Source organism: Scophthalmus maximus, chromosome 1 (assembly GCF_022379125.1).
Source record: "Scophthalmus maximus strain ysfricsl-2021 chromosome 1, ASM2237912v1, whole genome shotgun sequence".
In the NCBI taxonomy this organism is placed as follows: domain Eukaryota; kingdom Metazoa; phylum Chordata; class Actinopteri; order Pleuronectiformes; family Scophthalmidae; genus Scophthalmus; species Scophthalmus maximus.
Window position 1 is genome coordinate 29,959,368 of NC_061515.1, and position 25,633 is coordinate 29,985,000.

Genomic DNA, 25,633 nt, shown 5'->3' on the forward strand with positions numbered 1-25,633 from the left:
CAGTACGCATGTTTTAGACAGCGTGGTGACCAGCATAGTGGCAGCAAATGTTAATTACAGCTTCATAAAATTCTTCTTCTAGTGGCCTCTTGGAGTCATTTGAGTGGTTTAAAATTCCAGGCGTGTCTGCTGGAAAGTCAGTTTTGAAAGGAACACATTTCAGTATCCAGCCAACTGTAACTTTTCCGGTGCCTGCTATTAATTGCTGTGACGACCTCGTCGTCGAACAGCGGCTGCAAGTTTTCTGGGCACACTCGTCTACTTTCAGGGGCTGAATCCAAACCCCAGCGATATTACATGCATCTCCCACCTGGAGTCAAACTGATTCTGCAAAGTAGCAGAGCACAAAGCAAAGATGAGCAGTGGATATTGGGCTGCGGAGGCAGAAGAGGAGGGGGATGCAGCCTGGATGTGTGTGTGGCCTCCATGTGTTCACACACCTCGGAGAGATAGTCATGCGAGTGTGTGTGTGTCTGTGTGTGCGTGTGTGTGTGTGTGTGCAGCACAGAAATAGCTTCATCTGTTTCTTCAGAGTGGGGGGTCATGATGTCCTTCAATCTCTATGGACTCCATTATTCTGTGAGTCAGGCTCCTGTTGCTGTTGTGCCGCGGCCGCACACTGACGAGGATGAGTTGCACGCGGGGGTCGAGCCTCTCAGCTGATTTACCATGAGGATGAGCCCACAGGCTGACAGGAAATGCGCTTTAAAGTGGACTCGAGCGCACGTTTTATGCAAAAACACACCTGTTTTATCAAACTCAATCACGCAAGTGCAGCCGCAGGATACGGAGCGTGGCGTCGCCGCTGATTGGGACGACAACAACCTGCCAAAATTAGATCCAGGGAACGTCTGAACTTAGAGGAGAGTTAGACCATGATGAAATGATTTGAAGAAGGAAGTTCTCACATTAACATGTTAGCACGATTACTACAGTCTGCAAGTTTAACCTCATTTACAGACAGTCAGCAAAAGAAAGGTCTTCCCCTTCACACACGTATGTAGGAAATGTCAGGTAGGATGTTTTCATCTTCCACACGATTCATTTGTTAAGTCTATTTCCATCACAGTCTGATCTTTATACACTAACTTTCCACTGCAGCGAAGCTTAAATACGTTTTCTTGGATCGTAATGCACTCAACCTTAAATTGGACATAAGAACAGGAGGTTAGAAACACATTTAATGACCAAGCAGGTGTTTTGCTAGTGAGTTTATTTAAAAAAAGTTCCATCTGATGATGGCAGGAAAAGTCAGAGGTTCCCCTCAGATGATACGATCCATCCTCTGTGCAGCATGAATGTCTGGACCAAAATTGCAGGTTGCAAGGTTGTCGACATATTACATGAAAAGGAAAAATTGATAAATAAGTAGAAGTGCGTCTGTGCTGTGTTACTGTGACCTGCTGTTGTTTTGGTTCAGTAATAACACGCTAACTAATAGACGCAGGATGTGTGTGTGTGTGTGTGTGTGTGTGTGTGTGTGTGTGTGCGTGCGTGCGTGTGTGTGTGCGTGTGTGTGTTTGTATGTGTGTGTGCGTGTGTGTGTGTTCGTATGTGTGTGTGTGTGCGTGTGCGTGTGCGTGCGCCCAAAAAACAGAGGGCTGTGCGAGATTGATGGCGTGCCAATGAGAATAATAATCTGCCCCCTCCATTGCTGACGCCCTGTCCCTTCTCTTTGTCCTTCTTTTTCTTTTCATTACGGAATGATAAATGTGTTCGTCGTCGATATGTCGGAGGACTCGCGTAACGGCTAATTTGGTGAGCTCTTCTTCGCAGAGGACGACCTTGATCTCAAACCTGGATGAGTAAGGATTTGTCTGCAAAAAAATAAATCAAAAAGCGTTTCTGTCGTCATCGGCCGAGCCCCCGCCGGCAGCGGGAGGTGGGAGCGGGGAATTAAATAAAGAAAAGGGGGAGAAAAGGAATGAAGTCACTCACATGGAACTTGTACCTCAGTGGGTTTATCAGTCCAAACAATAAGACACAAAGAGAAACCAACAGGCAGCGTGGGCATGTAGAGACTGCACCTTTATCTCGGACCAAAAACACAGACTGTAAAACACACACACACACAAACACACACACACACAGACACACAGACACACACACACACACACACACAGACACACACACACACACACACACACACACACACAGACACACACACACACACACACACACACACACACACACACACACACAGACACACACACACACACAAACACACACACACACACACACACACACAGACACACACACACACACAGACACACACACACACACACACACACACACACAGACACACACACACACAAACACACACACACACACACACACACACACAGACACACACACACACACAAACACACACACACAGACACACACACACACACACACACACACACACACACACACACACACACAGACACACCGACCGAGCAGCTTTGAATTATTGCTTCTGTCAAACCGGGGCCCTTTCTCTTGGCTCGGGATGACATCTCTTCAGAGATTATTCATGTAAACACATTTATCTGCACTAATGTAGATGACTGTCTGTACTGCTCGTCTCAATCCCTCTCTGCTGGCGACAGACAGATTCCAACTGACGTCTTGAATTCTCGGTGAACCGGCAGAATGCGACGTGCTGCATGGTCGAATTAAGATTAAAGAATATCAAAACCATCGCCGAGCAACAAATAAAATAAAAGCAATTTACGTACGTTTGCATTTAAAGCACCTTGGTGACAGAAAGTTGGTCATAGGCGTCTTTTCCAAGTATTTACAATAGAGACTTTGGTGATGCATTGAAAACAACGTCACCTGAACGCGATGCACAACATCATCTCTTTGGTGTGCTTGTCTCTGCATTTAGATGAACTTTTTTATCATTTGTGTCTGTGCATACTCTGCGCTGATCTCCATGTGCTCCAAATGTGATCCTTCCTCCCTCACCTGCCCGACCATCTCACCTTTTGAGATAAGGGCAGCGGCATATCTTGACATAATTGCACCCTTTCTGAAAGCATCCACGTGGGATCCACTGTACACAGAGACCAATCAGGCCCTGCGCAGCTTCCAGTATCTATATATAAAGATGTAGAACTTTTCTTTTTCTTCTTCCAATGTGATAAAAGGCTGAGCTGCGACACTTCCACATACTGTAGGTGAAGATCATCTGCTCTGACACTTCAGTCAGATGAGAGCAGCGAAGAGCGTTGACTGATGTCCAGAGTATTTCCTTTGTGGCTGATGGGGACAGCTCGTGTCGCGTGACAGTAGTCTACTGTATGCAATATTCCTCCATTTGTAGTAAATCCCAGAAACAGCTGGTCAATGTAGTTTTTAGCAGGCATCACTCAGACAGGAGGAAACTTCGGTGGAAGTGCAAATCACAATGGCAAATGGGAAAACATCCACAACGGCAAGAAACAGGACAGCAAATGAAAAAACGCAATCCCAATGATTTCTACTCCGTATTCATACATACTGGCATCCTCAAAAGTACAGCAGCAAATTCAAGATGCCGCCCACTCAGCGGCTCAGGCACAGACGACAACAACAACATAGTGTCCATGTCAAAGTGCATCCGTCTTTGTCGGTTAATTTACCGGCCGTCTCCTCCGAGTCCCCCAGCACCAGCTATAGAAGCCCAGCACTTTGTGCTCGACTTTAATGCAGCGTATGCTGTTTAATCACTCGACCATTCATCACCGTGTGTCCTGAATTACTATCAGCTTCATTTGGCTTCGCCGGTGTCCATTACCATCGGCGCAAACGAGGAAAGATAATGTGTTTTGTTCAAAGCCAGATGAGAAGCCTCCTGGAGTTTGTGTCGCTAACTCCGTCGCAGCGCCGGAGATGGTCACTTTGTGCGATCAATCTGAATCATGAATGTGAAACAGCCTGGGGATTTGACCTGGTTTTTAACTTGGACACACACACACACACACACACACACACACACACACACGGAGACGAAGTTTAAAGAGAGCAAACGTGCTAAATGGACGTCTCAGGACACACGAGGGATCGGACTCAAGTGAGAGGCAGAGTGCAGCGTAGTGTGAACGGAGACCTTCAGAGGAGGGAAACAAAACATGGCCAGACCACGCTGAAGAAATCACTTTTTTCTGTGTCGTTGTCACGTTTCTGCAAAGAAATGGATTCAAAGAAGAAGAAAAAAGAAAGCAACTCGGAGAGAGTTGATACAAAGAGTCGTGACTTTGCACTAATTCCTGCACAGTCGGCCCTCGGGGGCGGTCAGGGCCTCGCCATCCACTGGCCAGCGTCCATCGTCCCTGACAGGGTGAAGCCAATCAGTGCTTTCACGGAGGAGAATTCAGTGGAATGTCACAGCGGGATCCCGTTCTCCGCTGAAACAAAGTTTGGTCTCCCGCTGCGAACCCAGGCCGGCCATGCCCCACTGACCCACTGCAGGCTGCAGGAGCTTTTCATTCAAACCAACTCTGTTTGTGCCTTGGTGTCTGCAGCTGCACTCTCTTCCTCTTCAGTTCAAACTTTTAATAATACATATTTCGACATGGTCAACGAGTTCATGATTAATGGGGGGGGGGGGGGTAGAGTATCAAAAGTATCAGTAACAAATCTAATTTAGAGAGACGAGAGTAAACTAAATTTGCATATCTAGTTTCAGTCATGAATAGAAACAAGGACATTGTGAAAAAGTGTGTCTCTCTCAAAAGTTTCAAAGAGTTTGAAGAGGAAAACAGATCCTTGTGTATTGTTTTTCTCCAAAAAAGTTGGACTGTGCTTTCATCAGCAGTTCTTCTTCAGAACTGAAGAAACCTCCGAGAGTCCAGTTGCTCCAGATTCAATGTCTTTGGATGACTATGACCTGAATGAAGGAGAATCTACAGTGATATCAAGCCCCACTAATCACTTCATAGTGAAAATATCTTTTCAGGCAGGGAGCAGTTAGCTTTGTCAGCTAAGGGGTGCCCCACGGCTCAACGCTGGGACCCCAACCTTTTGCTTCCTTTTGCGTCCCATGATTGAACGTACTCCACGTAGATTTCATTACTTTGTCGCAGATAACCAACTGTGTCTTAAAGCCTGACCTTCTACCTTCCTCCTCTGCTTTCGCATTCAAACTTTACAGCAGCAGTACAGTAGGTTGTGGCGTCCGAAAGATTTCCATGTTCTAGTTCTCGAGGTGATTACTCGGTGTTCCTTTTGATTAGGCTCTTGAATGAGAGCCAACTAGGCTTTTTGTGAAGCCTCATGCGGTGCTCCGTTCAACAAACGATAACAATTAACTTGATTTGAAGTGCAAATTATAAAAGTCTATAAAAGCTACAGAAATTGTTGCCTTGCATGAAGCCGACAACAGACTTTAGATTGAGTTGTTTCTCAGGTCATTGTTCTCCTTGTGGAACTCTGCCTACATGCGTCCTTGTTCCTGTACTTGAGCCCTGCCAAGTGCAGCAGCCAGTGCGACGATGGCACTTTGTTAAATTGTTACAAGGCTTTGTTGAGTGTGCAGTTCTAGTTTGCAAGAAAAACGTTTCAGACTTCTTCTCTTTGAAATTCAGCCACGGTTGTTTTGATGGTTCCTCTGCTCTGTGGTGGTTTGTCAATACATTCTTTTCTCTGTCTGTTTTTTGTAATAGAAGTATTTTGTTAGCATATTTGTAATGTCCTGCAGGAAGGAAGTCATAATTCCTTTTGAATTGCTTAATGTCTTTTGTTAGCCGGCTGTTTATATATGTCAGTCTTCTGGTGACTATATTTTGGGAGGGATCCAGATGTGGATCTTCATCGTTGTGAAAAAATGCGTAGAACTTGACATTTTGAGTCATATCTCCACAAATACATAACGTTTAAAACTTACATGGAGGTCAGCTGGAGATGGGAGGGAAAGTTTTGGGAGAACCAGGATATAGGTTGGGGTTTGCGGAGGTCTGCGCAATCTAGAAAACACATTCCACTGATATCGGCCTTACTGTCTTACACAGTCAGAGTTTCTCACCGTAGAAATCACCGACTGTAGCGGTCAATCAAGAACAGAATGAGGAAAGGGGAGTGTTTTAGTTGTAAGTGGTGCAGGGGGGTAACGGAACAGGAAGGAGCAGCCACAGTGGAGCCGTGAGACCTCGCTGTCGGCGGTGACAGTCGATTATTGACGGACGTCTTGGCTTCTCCGAATCAACACTTGTGAACAAACACACCGGCCGCTCTCTATGCTCTACTGTATTTCTGCAAAAGCAGCTGCCCGACGAGCGTTCGCTGCCTCCACTGCTCTGGGACCTGTGCTATTTAACAGCACCTGTTGTTGCCACGGTAACCATAGGAATTGCCAAATACGAGCAGGACTTTCGGGTACCCGTGAGGGTAAAAAAAAAAGCAACACCACAGGATAGAAAGACTTGCTTAATACAATTACACTATTACTAAGTTACTCATTACTAATTATTTAGTATCTTATTTTAGTAAACGACATGATAATAAACTTCATATATATATATATATATAGCAAAAATGTACTCAGAATGGCCAATTTCATTTCCATTTCATAATCTATATAACTGGATTATAATTTTGATGTATTAATGTCTACCTCACTCTAATGTTGCCGCTGTGAAAGGGCCTATGGAATATTACTTGTGAAGTACCTGAAAACATTACTCTCATGTGAGTAAACCTACTTAGTTATGTTCCACCACAGGTCGCCCCTCTCTGTCTTTCTGTCTGTCTCACCCTCATGTGGATGAATTAATAATAGAATGGACACTGTGTGTGTGTGTGTGTGTGTGTGTGTGTGTGTGTGTGTGCGTGTGTGTTATGGGTTCTCAGTATTGACTCTGGAGGCTTTGAATTGCCTGTTGGCTCCTCAAAGTCCAGAGCACAAAAACAACTTTTGAGTTCAACACTCGTCATCCCAAATTGTATTTGCCCCAAATGTCTTCGGCCAAATGGCTGCGTGGTCATTTGTGTACAGGTTAAACGGAGGTACATTTATTTAGAATGTCCTCGGCTGTGCCAGACCTTTTAATAGCTTTCTCGCTTGCCAGTAGATTTAATCTTGCATTATTATTTTACAGACTAAATATCTTACTTTCGAGGCGAATAACAAGACGGCAGAAGAGACTGGTTCATGCATACATCTAATCATGAATGTGCAGATCTAATCTTAACTAATATAAGTTAGAGGCTAAAGTGCTGGAAGTGAAAAAAAATATCTGGAAATATTTAATGTTGCCTGGCAACAGTTGCAACTTGGCATCTGGTGAGTTCAGAGATAAAGTGCTTCCATTATCGTGTCGAGCTCAATCAATATTTGCGGAGCAATATAGTTTGGTTAATTTTCAAGCCACAACAATAATAATATCATATTTGAGTGTATTGACAGCAATTGAACAGAGGCTCTGTATTATACATAATGAAAAGCTGCGTCTGTTTATTCTCGCTACTGCTTTTATTCTGTCAGTCGCCACTAAAGTAGCTATTTTCTCATTGCCACGCACATTTCATGTGATTTCTTTTCATCTTTTCAGGCCTTGTATTAGAAAATATACATTGATTTACATCCTGGTCTCTTTCCCCAAACCAGTTCTCCTTCTATTGAAACTTTGCTTAAGTTAAGTCCCATGAAAAGGGTCAGATCCTAAATAAAGAAATCAAAAAGATGATGGTAATGTGAGACGTATACACACAGTCTAACTTGACAGCAGAGAGCTGTCGAAGCAGAATCTCTTTGGCTCTTCAGAGATCTTTCTAAACTCACTCATTTGCTTTAATCCAAGCTGAACGGACAACACGTCCACACCTGTCGTTCCCGGCTTCCTGTGCCAGAGGAAACAGCTGCGTCGGCCCACACGACCTCCAAACACAGCCTGAGAAATGGCATCGCTCATGTACGATGATGCCAACGTCCGGCTGTCGGACGAACGTGTGCGACTGGGATGGAAAAGCGGGCGGGGGCGGGGGGGGGAGTTGTACTCACCATGTCGATGGATGACACAGGTCCGATGCTGTTGACATATATGCCCACATCGATGACTGTCGGTTTCACTGCAAGAGCCAGAAGAAAGACGAGTGAGTGATGGGCGCACACAGTGAAGGTGGGAGACGCGTGAGGGTTAAACGTGCCATTTATCTTTTTTCTTTTGTCATTTGTCAGGCTTATCGTCCTGCAGTTGTGAGGCAACAGTGCCTCCATAGTAATCAAGTTAAAAACAAAGATTATCACAGTGTCACCTTGAAAAATGAAAAATAATCTCTTTCCTTCCCCGGTGAGACATTGCCATCCATCCATCCATCCATCCCACCATCCCAGCCACCATCCATCCATCCCACCATCCATCTATCCATCCCACCATCCCACCCACCCATCCATCCATCGCACCATCCCACCCATCCATCCAACCATCGCACCATCCCACCCATCCATCCAACCATCCCACCATCCCACCCATCATCCATCCATCCCACCATCCATCCATCCATCCCACCATCCCACCCACCCATCCATCCATCGCACCATCCCACCCACCCATCCATCCATCGCACCATCCCACCCATCCATCCAACCATCCCACCATCCCACCCATCATCCATCCATCCCACCATCCATCCCACCCATCATCCATCCATCCCACCATCCATCCATCCGTCCCACCATCCATCCATCCGTCCCACCATCCATCCATCCGTCCCACCATCCATCCATCCGTCCCACCATCCATCCATCCGTCCCACCATCCATCCATCCGTCCCACCATCCATCCATCCGTCCCACCATCCATCCATCCATCCCACCATCCATCCATCCGTCCCACCATCCCACCCACCATCCATCCATTCAGAGAGGAAATATTCACGCTGTGGAAATTAGAAAAGCTCCATCGTGCTTCCTGGAGCAGTCACCGTGTTACCATGGCGATTAATAGCATTTCCAGTCAGTATGTGGGATCGTGGCTAATTTCGCTTGGCAACAACATGTGAATTGTTTCTAGGAAGCAGAAATTGGAGCATCCGAAACGTGGAACGCCACAAATTAAGGTGCCTTTGTTTGTTTTTCCCCACTTCATGTGAAGACGCTTGTAGGAAGGTTTGATGTTGGTGAGTTTCATGCATCATTCTGGCTGCACGTGTGTTTAACGTGACCATGTTCCTATAGAAACGACTTTTCTCAGAATACTCAAGCCACATGCAAACTGAGCGTCCTTCATCTGGCACCGAGCAGGTCAGCCCTCAGCGAAGCACAGGTAATACAAACCCTAATTATATAAATAATTATGCATGTTGACACACACTTTCATTCCCCAAGAAAAGTTGCCCTTGGCAGCGTACTTCACCCCCCACCTCCATCAGTCTGTTAGATAACCCTTCCAGGTGCGAGTGTCGGTGCCAGAACCAGAATATGATGTTGGCTGATGGTGTGAAAGGAAAAATAAAGATTAAATTCTCCAATAAATCTTTCGAGCATGAATAGAGGTCGATGGAAAAGGTGAAAGCAGAAGAAAACAACACCGTCGGCGCCAGAGAATCTGTCTTTAATGGGAAGCTGATGTTCTGTTGATATTGGACGTGTGCAGACAACAGCACCGTGGATTAAGAGCAGTGAACTGTCATCTGATGATGTTGTGGAGCTGCTTAATGAATCCGTGACCCACTTTACCTTCATCTCCACAGTTTTCACAGCTCATCGACACTGGCAACTCATGTCTACCTAAATGGTTAAATCATCAGCATCTTCTCCGCCGTGTGGTTTTCGGCGCTCGCCGATGTAAATGACATGTAAATGAAGATGTACGCAGTGAAGAGCACGTGGGCGTCTTCCTGAGTGCAGATGTGCGTGGTGTATGTCCCAGGGACCTGCTGCGCGGCGCCGGCCCACTGATGCAGACGGTTTGGGCCCGTGGAGGCCTGCTGGGAGGCATTGATTCACTTCCAGCCGCATGTTCTGCTCCACCAACTGGACAATGAGCGACAACAATGCAGTTGTTCGGGGGCTTGTACTGTGCCTACAGACATGTTCTCTGTGATCTTTAACAATGGATTCAGAACATCAGCATCCTGTTATGCTGATAAAAAAAAACAAGAAAAACCTACAGGATGTGCAGGCAGTCATGGTGCCCAGGGGATGAATCCTACTGTAACATCTACTATCTACCGGACTGTAGCAAGTTATCAAGGATGACGCCTGCTGACTGATCCCCGATAAGTCCATATTTTGGGTTTTTAGTGGAATGTCTTCACAACCATCGGATTCTTTATGTTCACAGGTTTTGAACTGCAATAACGGGCATCAAGCCCAGATTCAGAGCCGGAGTCACATCCTTATTTTCCATTTTGCGGAAATCTGGCGTCCAAGGCGAGTGGAACAATACGCGCTCATAATGTACAAATTACAGAGGGATAAATGAGATGCGTTCATTGTTCAGTCGGGAGGAGCAGGCGCTGCGGCGAGTGCCAGCATTCACTGGGAAACCCCAGGACACGTTAAACAAACAGTACGACACACATTTGGGCAAAGAGTCCAGCTCATCTGAACGTATTTGGACTGTGGGGCAGGATCACCCGCTGGAAGCTGGAGGTGACCGTGAGAACCAGCGTGCCTCCTGTGAGACCCGCTCACAGAGGAGATGGAGACGGAGGAGTGGGAACAGCTGGGACAACCTGGAGGGAACCGTCCTTAATTTACACCACAAAGGATAATCACACGCTGCATCTCCAGAAGACATGTTTCACATAGACTTGAGCAGAGTTTCCATTGTCTTGATTCTACCTATCGCTCTATCCGTCTTCGTCCGGTCGTTGAATTACTTGATTTTGTGGTGACGTGGTCGTCTGAACTTCCTGCGCAGGTGCATCGCAATAAAAGCTCCATCAGACAAGAACATTCATATTTTGCAAAAACCCAATTGACTTGCAGTTTATATATTTATTCAACATTCAGCATTCAAGTGTTTTTGAATTAATTATCTCTCTGCATCCATCTCTCTATCTAGTAATGGACAGACGCCAGATGAATTCGTCTTCCTCCTCCTCCTCGACTTGCTCTTCACAAAAGCATGACAGGCCCCATCTGCATTACCGAATTACCCCGTGGGCCTCGATTAAGAAGAAACAGCTTTTATGTCTGCTCGGCCTGGCTGGCATGACAACTGCAGAACACAACGTCAGCCGCAGCAGACACACACACACACACACACACACACACACACACACACACACAGTTGACCTTTCGACCCCCATATGTTCACTGTCCTAGACACAGTGTCTGCTTATTTAGCATCAGTGAGACTATTTTGTAATCACTCTCAACTTATAAAATGAAATAATTATGACCTTTCTATTTGTTGCACAATGTGCTGGCCAGCCTGAAAAGTTTTTATTGGCTTCCTGTGAAACTTTTGACAAAGCCACTTCATATCTTTGTGTTAACCCTCCAATGGGAGAATTTTAGCTTCTACAAAATGCCACATCAACTAACTTCTTTCTTTGCTTGGGATTGTTATCTCTGCATGTTTCCTCTTAATGGTTCATTGGGATTATTCCAGTAGAAGCAATACAGTCTGCATGTGACTGCAGCGTCTGTTCATTTCTTCCCTCTCAGTCTCACACAGTTCCGTGTGGTCTGCTCCCACTGTAATCCATCACTCAGTGCTCCGGCACAGCCCATGTCATCCACAGTAATCACACAACGAGTCATGCATGACCCCCCCCGGTTCCCTTGTTACCAGCCGCGACAGCGTAGCTGTATTATTTTCTCCTCGTAAATCTATCTTTGTGTTTGTGTGTGTCACATTAAACTTGGTCTTCGAAAAACCTGCTGACGCTGCACTTACCACAGATTCAGTCTTTCGTACTTTGGCAGGTCGGATATGTTTCAATGATCTAACTGCAAAATTGTGACACTTAACCCGACATGGGTGTTGTGAGGATCAACGTTCAAAGATGGGTGTCCATGTATTAATGAGTCGGAACGTCAACATGATATCGTAATTAAATCTGTTTGTTAGAAACTGTCTTAAAACCACAGTGGAAACGTCACAAACAGAAAAACCATTCCACTTATTAATAGAAATGTATATGGATATTGCTCTTCATGAACATTTTTGTTCGTACCGGGACCCTGTGGGAATTATGACTCTGATTTTCCAGTGATCTGATTGGTCTGTAGTTGTTGACAGGTTCTGAATGGCGTCGTAATCCCGAGAGCAGAGGGCTAATCGCGACGTTACCTCGCCAACCACGAATCCTGCGAATTGCCGCCACTGACATGTCACTCAGATAAGGTCGGGACCACATCAACACACACACACACACACACACACTCCTAAATACATTTTCACTGTTGTCAGTTGTGTAGCTGGTGCAGGTCTGCAGTGTTGTAATTATAGCCTCGGTCGTCACGACAGTACTCATGTAAACATGAGCTGACAACAGGATTATTTGTGTCAGCCCCCTAGTGGTGATCACAAGTAGGCCACGCAAACACTTACTTGTCGGCTCCCAAAACTCCCTTTTGACATTTCAGACTCGCAACCAAGAGCCAACTAGGTGAGTCGACTGATGTTGGTTTCCTTTTCTCTTCAAAGTCTTTGAAGAAAACTTTAAAAAAAAAGTGGATTGCAAATGGATTAAATAAAACATGAGGAAGAGTCCGAAGTCTGACCTTAAAAATTCAAATTAAACCAGCGGAAGCTTCCGAAGAGCAACAGTGCTGAATGCCATTTTATTTACTGTATTTCTAATGTGAACAACGTGACACTAAACTTAAAAAGTGTCACAGGTCCGTCCACATGTCTTGAAGGGGTTAACACGGTGGCATTTAATCTTTATGTACGTGACTGCACCAGCTCCACTGGGGAGAAAACCCCTCATTCTCACTCAGGATGACACACACACACACCAACACATACAGGCAAAAACAACAGATTTCCGAGGCACAAACACAAACACAGCAAAACCGTTGATTGCAGAAAAATGTCAAATGTGCTGAGGAGCGCCAGAAAGCGCAGACGGAGCTAAAAAGATCTTGACTGATGGAGGAAACCGTCTCAACCCGCCTTTATTTGTTTCCCGAACATTTGTGTGAAATGTCACGGCCAACACTGTTCAGCTCATCCATTTTTTACAAAAAGTTTTTCTCTGGCGCTGGTTGAAAACCACTTGACAATGAAATAGAGATACACGGGTGGAAATAAACGGGCGGAGAGACACGTTGGTTTATTTGTTTCTGACTAGAATGATCCATCTGCAGACCTGCAAGAAATGAAATCTGGAGACAAACGTGTTGCAAGGTATTTTTAGTATGATTTTTATTTGTATTCTGCCTCCTTGCACTCCTCAATTCAAATGACAATAGAAAATAATACCTCTTAATATAAAATATTCCATGACCTCAGTCATAAACAGATTGTTGAATTCACACATTTCTGACGACGTGAGACACAAAGACACTGAACATTATGAACTTTGTACGGAGAACCTTTATGGCATCAGTTTGTTGTATTGTTGCTGAAACACAAGCTCGAGAAAATAACAGACGCTGTGTTATTGTTAATGGTCCAAGAGAAAATGGGCAGTGAAGATGAAGAAGAGGATGTTTCAACCCGCGGGAACAGTGTAAATTGCACCGAGCAATATTGCATGATTCCTCTTTTCTTTGCCTTAAGTATTGATGGGGCCATAATGGATCATTGGGTCTTATCGGTTTATAGAAAATACATGTGGTTGTGGGTTTAATGGGAAAGCGTTTTCAGGGAAGAAGAAAAAGCGATGATGAGAAAACGAAACCCTCTCGGCTGTTTCACCTTCAGCTTGGTGTTTGGTTTTTTCTTGCAGTCGACTGTGAAGAGGCGCAGGCGTTAACGTCAGATCGGGAGGTAAGAACATCAGTTCACATTTATCTCACACTGCACAACAGAACGTGGTGAAACGTTCTCCTGCTGCTTTGGCTAGCTGCTGTCTATTCCTGTGCACACTGTAACCATGGAAACTGACAACAATCACATGGATTACTGAGAAACACTCAAAAATCTGAGCTTCATTCATCTTGCTTCAGCTCAAAGTAGAGGACAGACGTCCCAGCTCCTGCTGGGGGCATCCAGAGGCGTTCCCAGGCCTGATGGGATATGACGTCCCTCCAGCGACGTCCGGGTCTCCTCCCACTTGGGCGTGCCAGGTAAACCTCCAACGGAAGGCGCCCAGGTGGAGAAGCAGTGGATGGATTTCGTTACGTCCCTCCAGCATTGTTGATGTTGTTGACCCTCGTGACTTTGTCGGCAGTATACGGCCCAATGCAAGGAAACTAAATCCACAGTCAAACTAACACAAATGAATTTATACATAAGCATCTGCAAGTTTCCCTTGGCTTCAGTCTTTGGTTTAACTCCAACAACGACACAATTTCTTCCTCCTAACGATGTTCAAATAACTAAATCTGCCAACTGCATGTGGCGACCAGCCGTCATCTGCCCTCGACAAGCAAAGGGCCCGAAGATTATTTAGCAAAATTCTGTTTGACGGCTGCCGAGGACGAGGTGCGTCGGCGGATCATCTGCACCGCTGAGGCCGACGAGGCTTCACCTCTGGCACATACTGCAGGTGCAGCGATGGAACCAGAGGAGCTGCGCTGAGTAGGGAATTATTTCACACTAGATATGAAAGAGTCAACAGTCTTCACGTGTCAGTATTGATTTAATCGCCATATCGTCGATTCTAGGGTCTTCAGTGCAGCGCTCACTGCTCCGGCCTGCAGCTGGCTAACTTAGCTCTGTGTGAAGACGGGAACAGGCCGGATGGACGAGCCTGGCCCCGACTCAAAGTGGCAGAATCCGCCCCGAGCTCTAAAGCTCACTGATCAGAGGATTTCTTGGCTTTGACGCAGTTGCTAGGCAAGAAGCAGAGACTCCCGAGCCCCGACCCGTCCAGGAAGTAGTCCAGCACACAGCACCCCGTTGAAACTGCAATTTATCACTTTTACACTTTGGTTTTTGGATGAAAAAAAAAACATAACTTGATTTCCATCTTTGAAGTTAAGCTAAGTTTATGAATGTTATCAACCTGCGATGATTCTAAATCCAACATTCCCTCTCTAAGTCTCATCCTGAGGCAAAAATCTGACTCTTTAAAAGGCTAAATGCTCCATTGTGTTCTAAAAAAAAGTCTATTTACACATCGAGCAGATACAGAGAAACATTATCATCCGTTTGGAATCATGTGTCTGGCCTCAGGATTATCTCCGGTCCGGTATTCACCCTCTTTTAGCTCCGTTTTAGTCTCCTCCTCCTCCTCCTCAGAGACAAATCTGTCTCTGAAGCTGCTCAATGCATCGTGTTGTTTACTCCGTCTGCATCTGTTTGCTGTTCGGTGCTGAGCAGGTTGTGCACAGTGGTTGTTGGGGCGAGTTTATTCACTGCAAACAGCTGCTTGCTGCAGCCATGAGCATGAACCGAGTCGTGAAGCTGCTGGCCGGACATTATTATCATGATTAGAAATAAGGCTGATGCTTTAAGTAGAAGCCAAACAGTTGCACATTCCCCTTCTCTTTTGAGTTAATATTAATAATAATAATAATACATTTCATTTCTAGAGCACTTTTCATTGCTAAAAGCAATCTCTCAATTCAAAGAGTAATTAATCAAATAAATGGATTAAATGCTCTTAATTTACCAATGGTGACAAGTATGAGTAAGTGATTGTTGGGATTATTACATTATTACTTTCATTTTAACGGGAATCGATTGGAGAGATCATTTCTGAAACGTTCTCCTCACTGCGTGAACGCGTAAACGTTGATCTGCTGCCTCTGAGAAGAGGCAGCAGATCAACACTGATCAACACTGTACATCTAGTGGATTTAAAGCAGGATATTGCTGCGGCACGTTTGCTCAGCAAATCTTCCCCGAATAAACAAACATTATTTAAACAGAGGAGCTTCACCGTGTGACCCTCCGGAGTGCGTTTCATTACACCGAGCAAGAGACACACTTTCATTTCGTCGGACACAGATAGAAGATGACATCAGGTGTTGTGAGGATATGGTCCAAGAAATGTTCCTTTTATGAATTCATGAAGAACAAGAAGTGATATATGTCTTATTGAAAAGACTTGCCCGTCAGACAGGTATTGACCTGCTGCGTAGGTGTGTGTACACTGCTGCTGTGTTTCAGTGTGTAGGTGTGTGAGCGAGCACAGACTGTGCTGCTCCCTAAATCTGACACAACGGATCAGGGGAAGGAAGGAAAGTATTAACATTATTCGTGGAGGGTTTAATGAGAAGCGGGCGAATGGAAAAGGTCTCGCTGCTCAGTGACACAGTGGAGCCGACGGGCGATCCGTGTTAAACACAACCACACACACATTTATGTGTTCACGCAGTGAGGAGGGCGTTTCAGAAATGATCTCTCGATTCGATTCCCGTTAATATGAAAGTATTAATGTAATAATCCCAACAATCACTTACTCATACCTGTTACCGTTGGTAAATTAAGAGCATTTAATCCATTTATTTTATTAATTACTCTTTGAATTGAGAGTGAATGTGACTCTTAAGCCACTATTGAATTAAAAATGACTTTTTTGAAGATTATACTGTAAAAAGATGCAAATGAGAAGCTTTTTTGGCCCCGACTCCGGCTAATCCCAGGGTGCTGTGTTAAGTATCGCGACAGAATCTATTTATGATAATGCTCATGGGGCTTGGGTGTCTGCCATGACAGGGGTTAACGCCATAATCTCTCTGATAAGGCGAAGAGACAGAATATTAGACGCTTCATTCAAAACACACCCAGACGCATTGTGAGACCGGTGGAGGAGCAACACCAAGTAAACAACAACAACAACAATAAAGTTGTTTGCAGACCCCATCACGGCTGGAGACAATCTCAAGATTTGATTGGATTACATGTCCATCAGGTAAACGATGAATTATGCATAATGTTGCTCCCCTGGTGCAATCACAACAATTCAAAGTGCCTGACACCAAACAAGTTAATGTGAGGCGGATGAGAGCGTCGCGGCTGCTTTTTAGGAAAGACGCCACATCTGCCGGGGAGAGTTTGTGTCTCCAGGGAGACGGAAATATTCAGGTAATACCCCCGTTTTATTTTTTCTGATTGAACAAGTTTAACTCAAATATTTGAAGGGGGATTTAAAAATGTCTACGGTGCAGATGACTTTTTTTTAGATGGAGACTCACTGTTCATGCTGAAATGACAAAGACAATCATCCAATCACGGCTCGCGTGTCGCCGAGGGCAACCACGACAGATGGTGTTTCACATTACAGTCGTTTCCAGTGGTTTAGCCAGCTGCACGGACACTACTGTACATCTGTACATGTGGTTACAGCTTATGTCTGCAATGATCATTTCTACCCATGATTCCGTCCTCAAGCTGTGATTGGATGCATCGCCTTTGTTTTTTTGTTGTTGTTTTTTTGTCACCGTCAACACATTTCCAGCTAAAAAGAACAACATTTCTTTGTATCAAGAGGCAACCGCACGCGATGTCACCCGCTGAGTCGTGAGCTGCCATTTTGAAAAAAGAAGTCTCTTTCATGTCAGCATTTTGAATCTCCCATTACATCAGAACCGTTACCACCACAGAGGCTTTACAAACAGAGCTGCTGTCACAAAATGACCGTCTCATCTGTTCCCCACCGCAGGTGCACAGGTGCAAACCGCCGCCGCCCTCGTCCATTTCTACAGTGTCCATCCAGCCGCGGTCCGCGGCTAAACACGGGGTCTTCTGCAGGAGGGGTCATGGGAGACACAGATGGAAATCGATTAAATGGTTAGAGCTCACAGGGATGGGAAACGTGTCGGCCATGATCCGGAGCCAGGTTGGTCTTATTACCACCTAATGCACTTCACTTTCCCATCAGCCACACCTTCAAAGCTCGACACGACTGCTCGCACATTCCTCTGTGGTTTCCATTAACTCTGTGACTCTGAAGAAGATGGGAAGGCAGCGCTCACCGGGCTCCGTGACCTCCCGTCCGAGAGGAATTAACGTTTTGAGAGAAAGTACATTTTCTTGGCAAGGCCTTCTGTTTGACAATGTGTGTGTTCATTTAAACAAAAAACAAAAGCACAGGAGCCCGCATGAATTTGCTACTATTGCGTGTTTCTTGGCACTCGGCAGGTAGCGCCACAAATTCAAGACTTAATGAGGTATAGAAACTCCAATTGATTTGCTCCAAAACGCAGCGAGAGCATCGTGTCTGTGAGTACGAGTCGTTATGAAATCACAACCCCTGTCGACACATCACCATGGCAACACAATGTCCCGCATGCAATGTAGCGCGTTGGCAGATGACAATGCAAGACATGATATCGCTATCAACGTGAGAAAAAAAATGCATCGAGCGGCTCGTTTTGCAGCTCGTTCAGGAGGGAAGTGGCCGTCAAGTGTCACGTGACGCTTGATGAGGAGCGGGTGTGGTTTGTACAAAAGACAAAGTGTCACACAAGAATGTGAATGTTTTATGAGAACTTTGAATTAACAAAAAACCACAGAGTGTCAAACTAAAGAGAAACATAATTAATCCTGAGACATGAAGAACATACGCACAGTTCATGAAAGGTTACTCAGCTGGTCTATGTGCAAGTGTGTGTGTGTGTGCGTGTGTGTGTGTGTGTGCATCACACACTCCTGCATCTCCTTCCTGCAGGTGAATGTCAGGTGAATGTCGGCTGACCTGACTTGAAACATGGCGGCGGTGTCTCATCGGAGGGTTGTTCGTTCAGCCGGTGAAGCGTCAGCACATGCGCCAGACGAGGAGGAGGAGGAGGAGGAGGAGGACGAGGAGGACGAGGCCTGCCAGGACCGAGTCAGTCTCTCAGAGCAGACGAAGATCTGAGCCGGAGGTGGAGAGGTTTAACTATTCTACTACAGCGGAGAGGCTGTGATTTTAGCGGCGCCAGACTGAATATCACCTCAGATTAGATCTCAGTCGTCTGTGAGGGAGAGCGGACAGTGATGCTCCTATTTGCCCTAATAAAATCCTGGAACTCTTCCCTCTCAGCTGGAAGTGGAAATTTTAAAATGAAATACAAACTCAGTGTAGAAGTGAAGCAGAGGAGGAACAAAATAATATTCAGGCTGCAGTCCGGATGTCAGAAGTCTGTGTCACGTTGCACAGGGAAAATGTTTTCACATTTTAATTGAGGTTTGGGCTTCTTTTAATGTTTGTTTTATTGTGGTTTGAGGATTGTGGGACTGTTAGAAAATTCAAATGCAAACTAGAAAACTGATTTTCGCCTTCAAAGTTTGAAATGAAGACTCTTTCACACTGTGGATCCAGTGTGATGTTCGTTAGTGAAGGCCGACTAACTCAACACACACACTGTTCGTGAGTTCGCACCTCTTCAGATTCACAGATCAAAAGAGCATCAGAGAGGCATCAGCTGATGGAAGCTGCTCGGGGATGTGAGGAAAATACAATTCATGTCTTTTGCACAAAATAGCTGCAGTTGGTTCATACTCTCCAGTCGCAAAAACACATTTTGGAGTTTGTCGAGTGCCAAGGCTAATGGGATGTCATACTGGCCCAAAGCTCGCAGGAAACACCATTAACAGAAGCCGAAAAGGCCCAGAAAATATGCTTCATATCACAGGATTTAATTATTTCTGAGCTCAGTGGGAAAAATATCTTTCTACATTGGCCGACCATCAGGAAAATCCTCCTCTTAATTCCAACACAGCAACAAATTCACTGCCGTCATGTGCAACCCATACGCGTCTTTATCCATTATCCCATCATAAAACAGAGCTTTCTTAAAAGCGCACAACACTTCTATAATCTGACCCGAACGCAAAAAGCTTCCACATGGGTTATGTACAAAAATTTGATTTGCCCATATTCAGTTTATTCTGAGACAAAACTGTGAATGTTAGAACAGGATAGTTTTCGTATAGTTTGTTGCTGCAAACTTCTCCAGACACAGAGTTCGGACCGAGGCGTCGGTATAATGGTCGCAAATATCATTTCTAAAATATTTTATCATTTAAATGTCGACCTGTGACGATAGATGAAAGGTCGGGGCGTCAGCGCAGATGATGAGATTCATTCTGCGGGCCAAATTTAGTTGGTGGTGCTGAACGAAAAGTCCCCAAAGTCCGGAGGGATCATCCTCAGGGGACTTGGAATGTTTGCACCAAATTTCCTGCCAATCTTTTTATTATTTGAAGAGATATTTCCGTCTGGAGCAAAGTGGCATGCGTGATTTTCGATTCGCCTACGAACTGATTGTCTTCGTCATCACAGTCAAGACACTGGCATGGCTACAAATGTCAAATCCCCCAGTCGTGGTCGCAGAGTTCTTGTTCACGTTTAGTTTTCCTGCTACTGGACGACGTGGCCGACGGGTTAAGTAGCGTTCGCAAATCTCTCTCTAGCCTGTGGTTATGTCAGGCCGCGGGAGACGGAGGAGAACACAAACCGGATCTGAACTTTCTCATCAAACAACTTTAAGATCGCTCAAATCAGATTTCATCTGGTTTTTGGCTTTAATAAAAAAGAGGATGCATTTAAATCTTTTATCAAACACGTGTGGGGGGGCGTTAAAGGATATGAGGAGAATTCACTGAGACCCAACGCTGCACCGGCTACGTCCCATCCTCACTCTGGATCTGATGGGATCTGACGTGACTTCTCTATTGGATCCATGATATTTTAATATAGCTTTCACTCGGATCTCCAACACTCCGAGTGTGGAGATAAATTATGGAGCAGTTTAGAGTAATTGATAGTAAGTGGGGGGGGGGAGAGAGAAGGAGAAAGACAGGAAACAGCTGCAAACCAGTGATGGTTTCTATTTGTGACTCACATCTGGCTTTCATCTGAACCAAAGTCTCTCTCTGGTGACACACGCGTGTACGGTAGTTTGTGTGGAGCACGGATGAATATGTGGCTGGATAGTCGCTGCAGGTTGGTCGCCACCTCCTCATTGAAATGCATGTGCAGCCTTTTCCCTGTTCCACTCCACCCACGGACAAAATGGTAAGCGGCAGACATATTCAGCGAGCCAACGCTGGCTGATATGATTGCGGCAACCTGGTCAGTCAGAGTACGTGGATCAATAGCTTGTTAGCGGCGGACCATCGCAGCCGTCAGTCACCGTCGCAGGCCGCCATCGCAAACAAGCGGCGGCTGGATTAGCAACCTGCTCATATTGAAAAGCTGTCGGGTGTTTCTGTGTTTGCATGAAGCCTGAAACCGACCTGATCGGGGGGATTTCTCTGGAGTCATAAATCTGATTGAGATATTTTACACTCGTATGTTTCTAAAAAACGATTTAACTCAAGGACGCTTCTCTTTTTAAAGTCAGGTTAATCAGATTATTTTGTTAGTCTCCGTATTGCGAGCTGCTGAAGCAGTAGCTTCTCTGGAGATCACTTCTGTGGCCACTTCGTCTTTAGAGTCTCCGCCTCTTTTTGTTTTGGGCTGAATGTGAGATGGCCGTTACGTCCATAATGAAAGGATTCCGTGTTCGATGACGAAGCATATCTGAGAGAAACTTGGTGATAGTTGGTCGCTGCTGAAACACATTTAGTGACATTAAGCTTTTTCACGTTGAGCGTTTTACAACGTCATCGACCCTCCACCTCTAAATTGTGCAAAATTAAATTTTTTGTGAATGCAGAAACTTTTAGCATGGCTAGCATCATTGGCCTCGCCGTGCCCATTTTACACACTGGAGTATTTCCAGCCGCAACACGGTGCCGGAGGCGCTGACCTCAAATGACCTCAAATGACCTACAGTGCGTATGACTGTGATCATGATGGAACAAGTCACGGAGTGGCTCACTGGGTGTTTGAACAGGTCCGGGACACAGACGTTAAAGCGTCCGTCTGTAGGTTTGAATGTGTTGACTCGGCTCTGGTGGGCACGGACACTTTCCTCCGTCTGTGGCGTCTGAAATCTGGATGTGCGTGGCTGCAGAGCCGAACACTCCCGCCCACTTTGGCCTCGATTCCCAACACACACACGCACACACACACACACGTACACAAGGGTCGCACACAGCGATCGCACTCGGAATCCAAAAGGAAAGTGACACAATAGGGACACAAAAGCATCTCATCTTCATCTGGGGCGAACTGCTTCTTATCGTTTAAGGTGAGACTCAACACTTGTTCTGCTCGGGGGGAATCTGGGTCGCTCTTTCACAAGGGGACCAGTCAGCCGCTTTATATGAAGATGAGACTCACTGCTCGCCTCACAGGACCGGGGGAGACGGGGGGGAAACAAACACAGGAACTAAGATAATAACCTTGTTAGGTTTTGCTGTATCTCACATTTCTACTGTGTCTTCTTTTCTTTTTTTCATCACTGCTGCAGAACTGAGTTGCACTCTCGTGAATAATCAATTTTCAAAATAACTGGTCTACTAATCACGCTAATTGCTCAAGGGAGGAGGTGGTGACACACAGCTGCCCCTTGCTACACTGCTTCTCTTTTGTGTATTGTTCAATATGATGACAGAAATCACATCACGAGTTAGGACTTTACACAAACACTAAAGAGGAGGACAAGCATCAGCAGCCTCACTACACTTGATTGTTTTCACCAGAGCAGCGAGTTTCACTGTGAGATACAAACACACTTCAAAGTTGTAAATGAGCGACCAATTAAAAGGAATACAGAAATCTCTGATATGTGTGCATCCTGGTTCCACAGCCAGCAGCAGATAAACAAGCACAAACTGGAGAGGAGCGCGCGCGCGTGTGTGTGTGTGTGTGTGTGTGTGTGTGTGTGTGTGTGTGTGTGTGTGTGTGTGTGTGTGTGTGTGTGTGTGTGTGTGTGTGTGTTTCATAGATTCATTGCAGCAGCTCTCAACTGAACCCACTTTTTTTTCCCAATGACTTCAATGTCCCAGATCTGTCTTTGACTCAACGTCATCTCCGAGTGTGTTCCTGTGTGTGTGTTGTTGTTGTTGTTCCACACACACACACACACACACACACACGCCCACACACGTGTGTTTCCGCCGCCTCACATTATTATTACCCTGCTCAGACATTAACATTTCATGGGAGATTCTGAGGTTTGTCTACTGGATCTCATCAAATTTTCATCCTTGATTACGGAGGCAGAGCTGGAGGGAGATTCCCTGCGTCCACGACACGTCATTGGTCATTTTGAATAACGGTGAACACGGAAACTCAACACTGAAGAGTTTGATGCTCTGCAGAGGAAACAACCAGGTGTCGGACTGAGACGTGACGAACAGCTCACGGCCAATCATCAATCATCAAGAGGTGTGTTTACTATTTTATTACATGGCATCACATTCATACTCTCATACAAAGATTATTTTTAATCCAACCAATAGTTGTTTTACCAATATTTTTTTTTTAAATACTGTAGTTTTACTTCACCGGAATTTTGAATTAAATTGTAATGCGAGTATTTGTCTCGAAGTCTAATAACTTCCGAAGACTTTTATTCTATCGGTCTCTAACTTTTTTTTAATCCCTCATTTCCTGTTTTATTCTGACACTGGCATCTGGTCTCATTGTTGGTCTCTTCACTTCCTCCTTGATTACCTGCACCTGCTCCAATGTGTCACACCTGTGCTTCACAGACTGTCAGGGTCCAGACTGGAGAACAGGTAACAGTGTTTTAATATTATCACGGAGGAACGTGAACGTCAAAGTCGTCTCCACTCATTGTTTCTTCTTCTTTAAAGGTATAAAATGGCTGCAGCACAAGCGGAGGTGTCGTAACCTCGTGCCTCCATTACCCACGATGCACTGTGTCATGGCGGGCTGCGGAGCTCTGGTAGGTCCTCGCCCTCTGATACTTCTCAAGGTTTGGAGTGGGAATATATTTCTCACTGCTGTCGGACAAACCTTCAAGAGAACGTGGAATATTTCTGTGTGGGATATTTAAACTCTGGGGCTTCAGGTGAGGAGCGAGCAGCAGCGTGTCACAGTGAGCCGCAGGAAACACATCAACATCTAAGACATGGAAATAATTAAATAAATGAGAAACCACAACAACAAAACTGCATTTATTGCTGAATTCGGAGCAGAGCGGTTCCCTAATGGTTTCCACATGTCGGTTGATCAACTCTGGTTTTCAGCACTTTGCTGATCGTAAATGCAAAATCTGAATCTGCCGCTACGGGAAAAATAACCTCAATAAATCAGGAGTGAATGGGAATGTAAGATGTGTAATGTGAGACACTGTGGTGCCTGCTGGGTAAACTCAAGGCGTCATCAGACCAGAGCAATGGATTATTGACTAGTGTAATATGAAACCCTGTATGATTCTTTGTCTGACTTTGATTTGAGGGATAATCGTGCTCCAACTTCTTCTGCAGTTCCTGTAATTTGGTTTTGGGCTGTTGTTTTCTTCCGGGAACAGAAAACGTAACGGAGTCTGTTAGTTGGTCTTCATTTACTTACATTTTGGTAAATTGCCACCGTTAGAAGTGGAGCCACATTAGCGGCGCCTGTTTGCAATGTTCCCAAGGATCTAAAGACGAGTATCATCGGATTCATTTGGTGCTGGGAAAGAATAGAAACAGGATGATTCTCTGGTCACTCCCGGAGTCATGAAGAGGTTTTTTGGTTTACCCAGACTTCTTAGAACATGTATGGACATTGGTTCCTGTTTCTATAACTGTACGTACCACCGCATGTAAAAATGTGTTTCATGATTGTGTGTTCGTGTTGAAATGTCGTAGGTCTGCGATTACCTGGAGAGCGATGCCTGATAGATTCACATGCACTGTATTGTTCATCCATCTTACACAAAGCAAAGCCAGTTGACATTTTGAACTTTTCAAGTCTGATTCAATACATTCTAACACACACATCACACCAACGTCTAACAAAGCCAAGTGATTAACAGTTCACATCGAAGCCGAGCTCCATTTCCTCCAAGTGACTCTTAAAACGCGGCAGCGACAACAGACCAGAGCCTCGCGACTGCACGGGAAACTTTTTCCTCTATTCAGCGGCCGGCCCACCACCGAGAAGCCCCCCGGGGTTCAAACCAATAACCATTTGAGTAGCGCTCGGCCTCCCGGCAAACTCCGAGGAAGACGATCATCCCTCCGACTCGGAGAAGCTCGCAGTTCTGATTGCACCATAAAGCATATCGTGGAAATAATGTGGCTGCAATCAGAGAAGGTTCTGGACTCAAGCTGTGTCGCACACACCCACACACACACACACACACACACACACACACACACACACACACACACACACACCCACACACACACACACACACACACACACACACACACACACACACACACACACACACACACACACACACACACACTCACTCACTCTGTATATGTATGATATGTAAAATAAGGCAAGACTCTCTTGCCTGTAACTGTGCCCAACAAATATCAGTTAAGATTCATATTTCTCTGCATGAACAGATTTTTGTGGTAACTGAATTTTCATCATCAGCCTTTTAATCTCTGTATTTTGTGCTCAACATGTTTTATTGAGCATAAGTCTGATTGAAAATGACAGAAATGAACAAATAAGTCAACGTTTTCATTGGTGGACTGATGAGGAAAGGTTGTTGCATCAATGATCCTTTTTGGTTCGTGTGAGGTTTGACTGGCGCTCTGTTTTCATGACATCATCTTATGGATGTAGATGTTAATTGGTGTGAAGGCCG

The 25,633-nt window shown here is 45.2% G+C and overlaps 1 protein-coding gene and 3 long non-coding RNA genes across 4 annotated transcripts in view; 3 read left to right on the plus strand and 1 right to left on the minus strand.

The window, feature by feature from the left end:
* Positions 1-25,633, minus strand: part of LOC118309544 (gamma-aminobutyric acid receptor subunit gamma-3-like) — a 57,505-nt gene that overhangs the window by 30,414 nt on the left and 1,458 nt on the right. The window contains exon 3 of the mRNA XM_035631799.2: positions 7,964-8,031. Coding sequence (XP_035487692.1) covers positions 7,964-8,031 — 68 coding nt within the window. The remainder of the gene's footprint in view (positions 1-7,963; positions 8,032-25,633) is intronic.
* LOC118309780 lies at positions 8,736-14,241 on the plus strand. The gene is made up of 3 exons (XR_004793592.2): positions 8,736-12,263; positions 13,816-13,856; positions 14,036-14,241. It is a non-coding gene; the product is annotated as an uncharacterized LOC118309780 (long non-coding RNA).
* LOC118309757 lies at positions 16,455-22,761 on the plus strand. The gene is made up of 3 exons (XR_004793585.2): positions 16,455-17,534; positions 17,641-17,817; positions 18,649-22,761. It is a non-coding gene; the product is annotated as an uncharacterized LOC118309757 (long non-coding RNA).
* Positions 22,800-24,682, plus strand: LOC118309769. Its single transcript, XR_004793590.2, has 3 exons — positions 22,800-23,241; positions 23,568-23,594; positions 23,673-24,682. It is a non-coding gene; the product is annotated as an uncharacterized LOC118309769 (long non-coding RNA).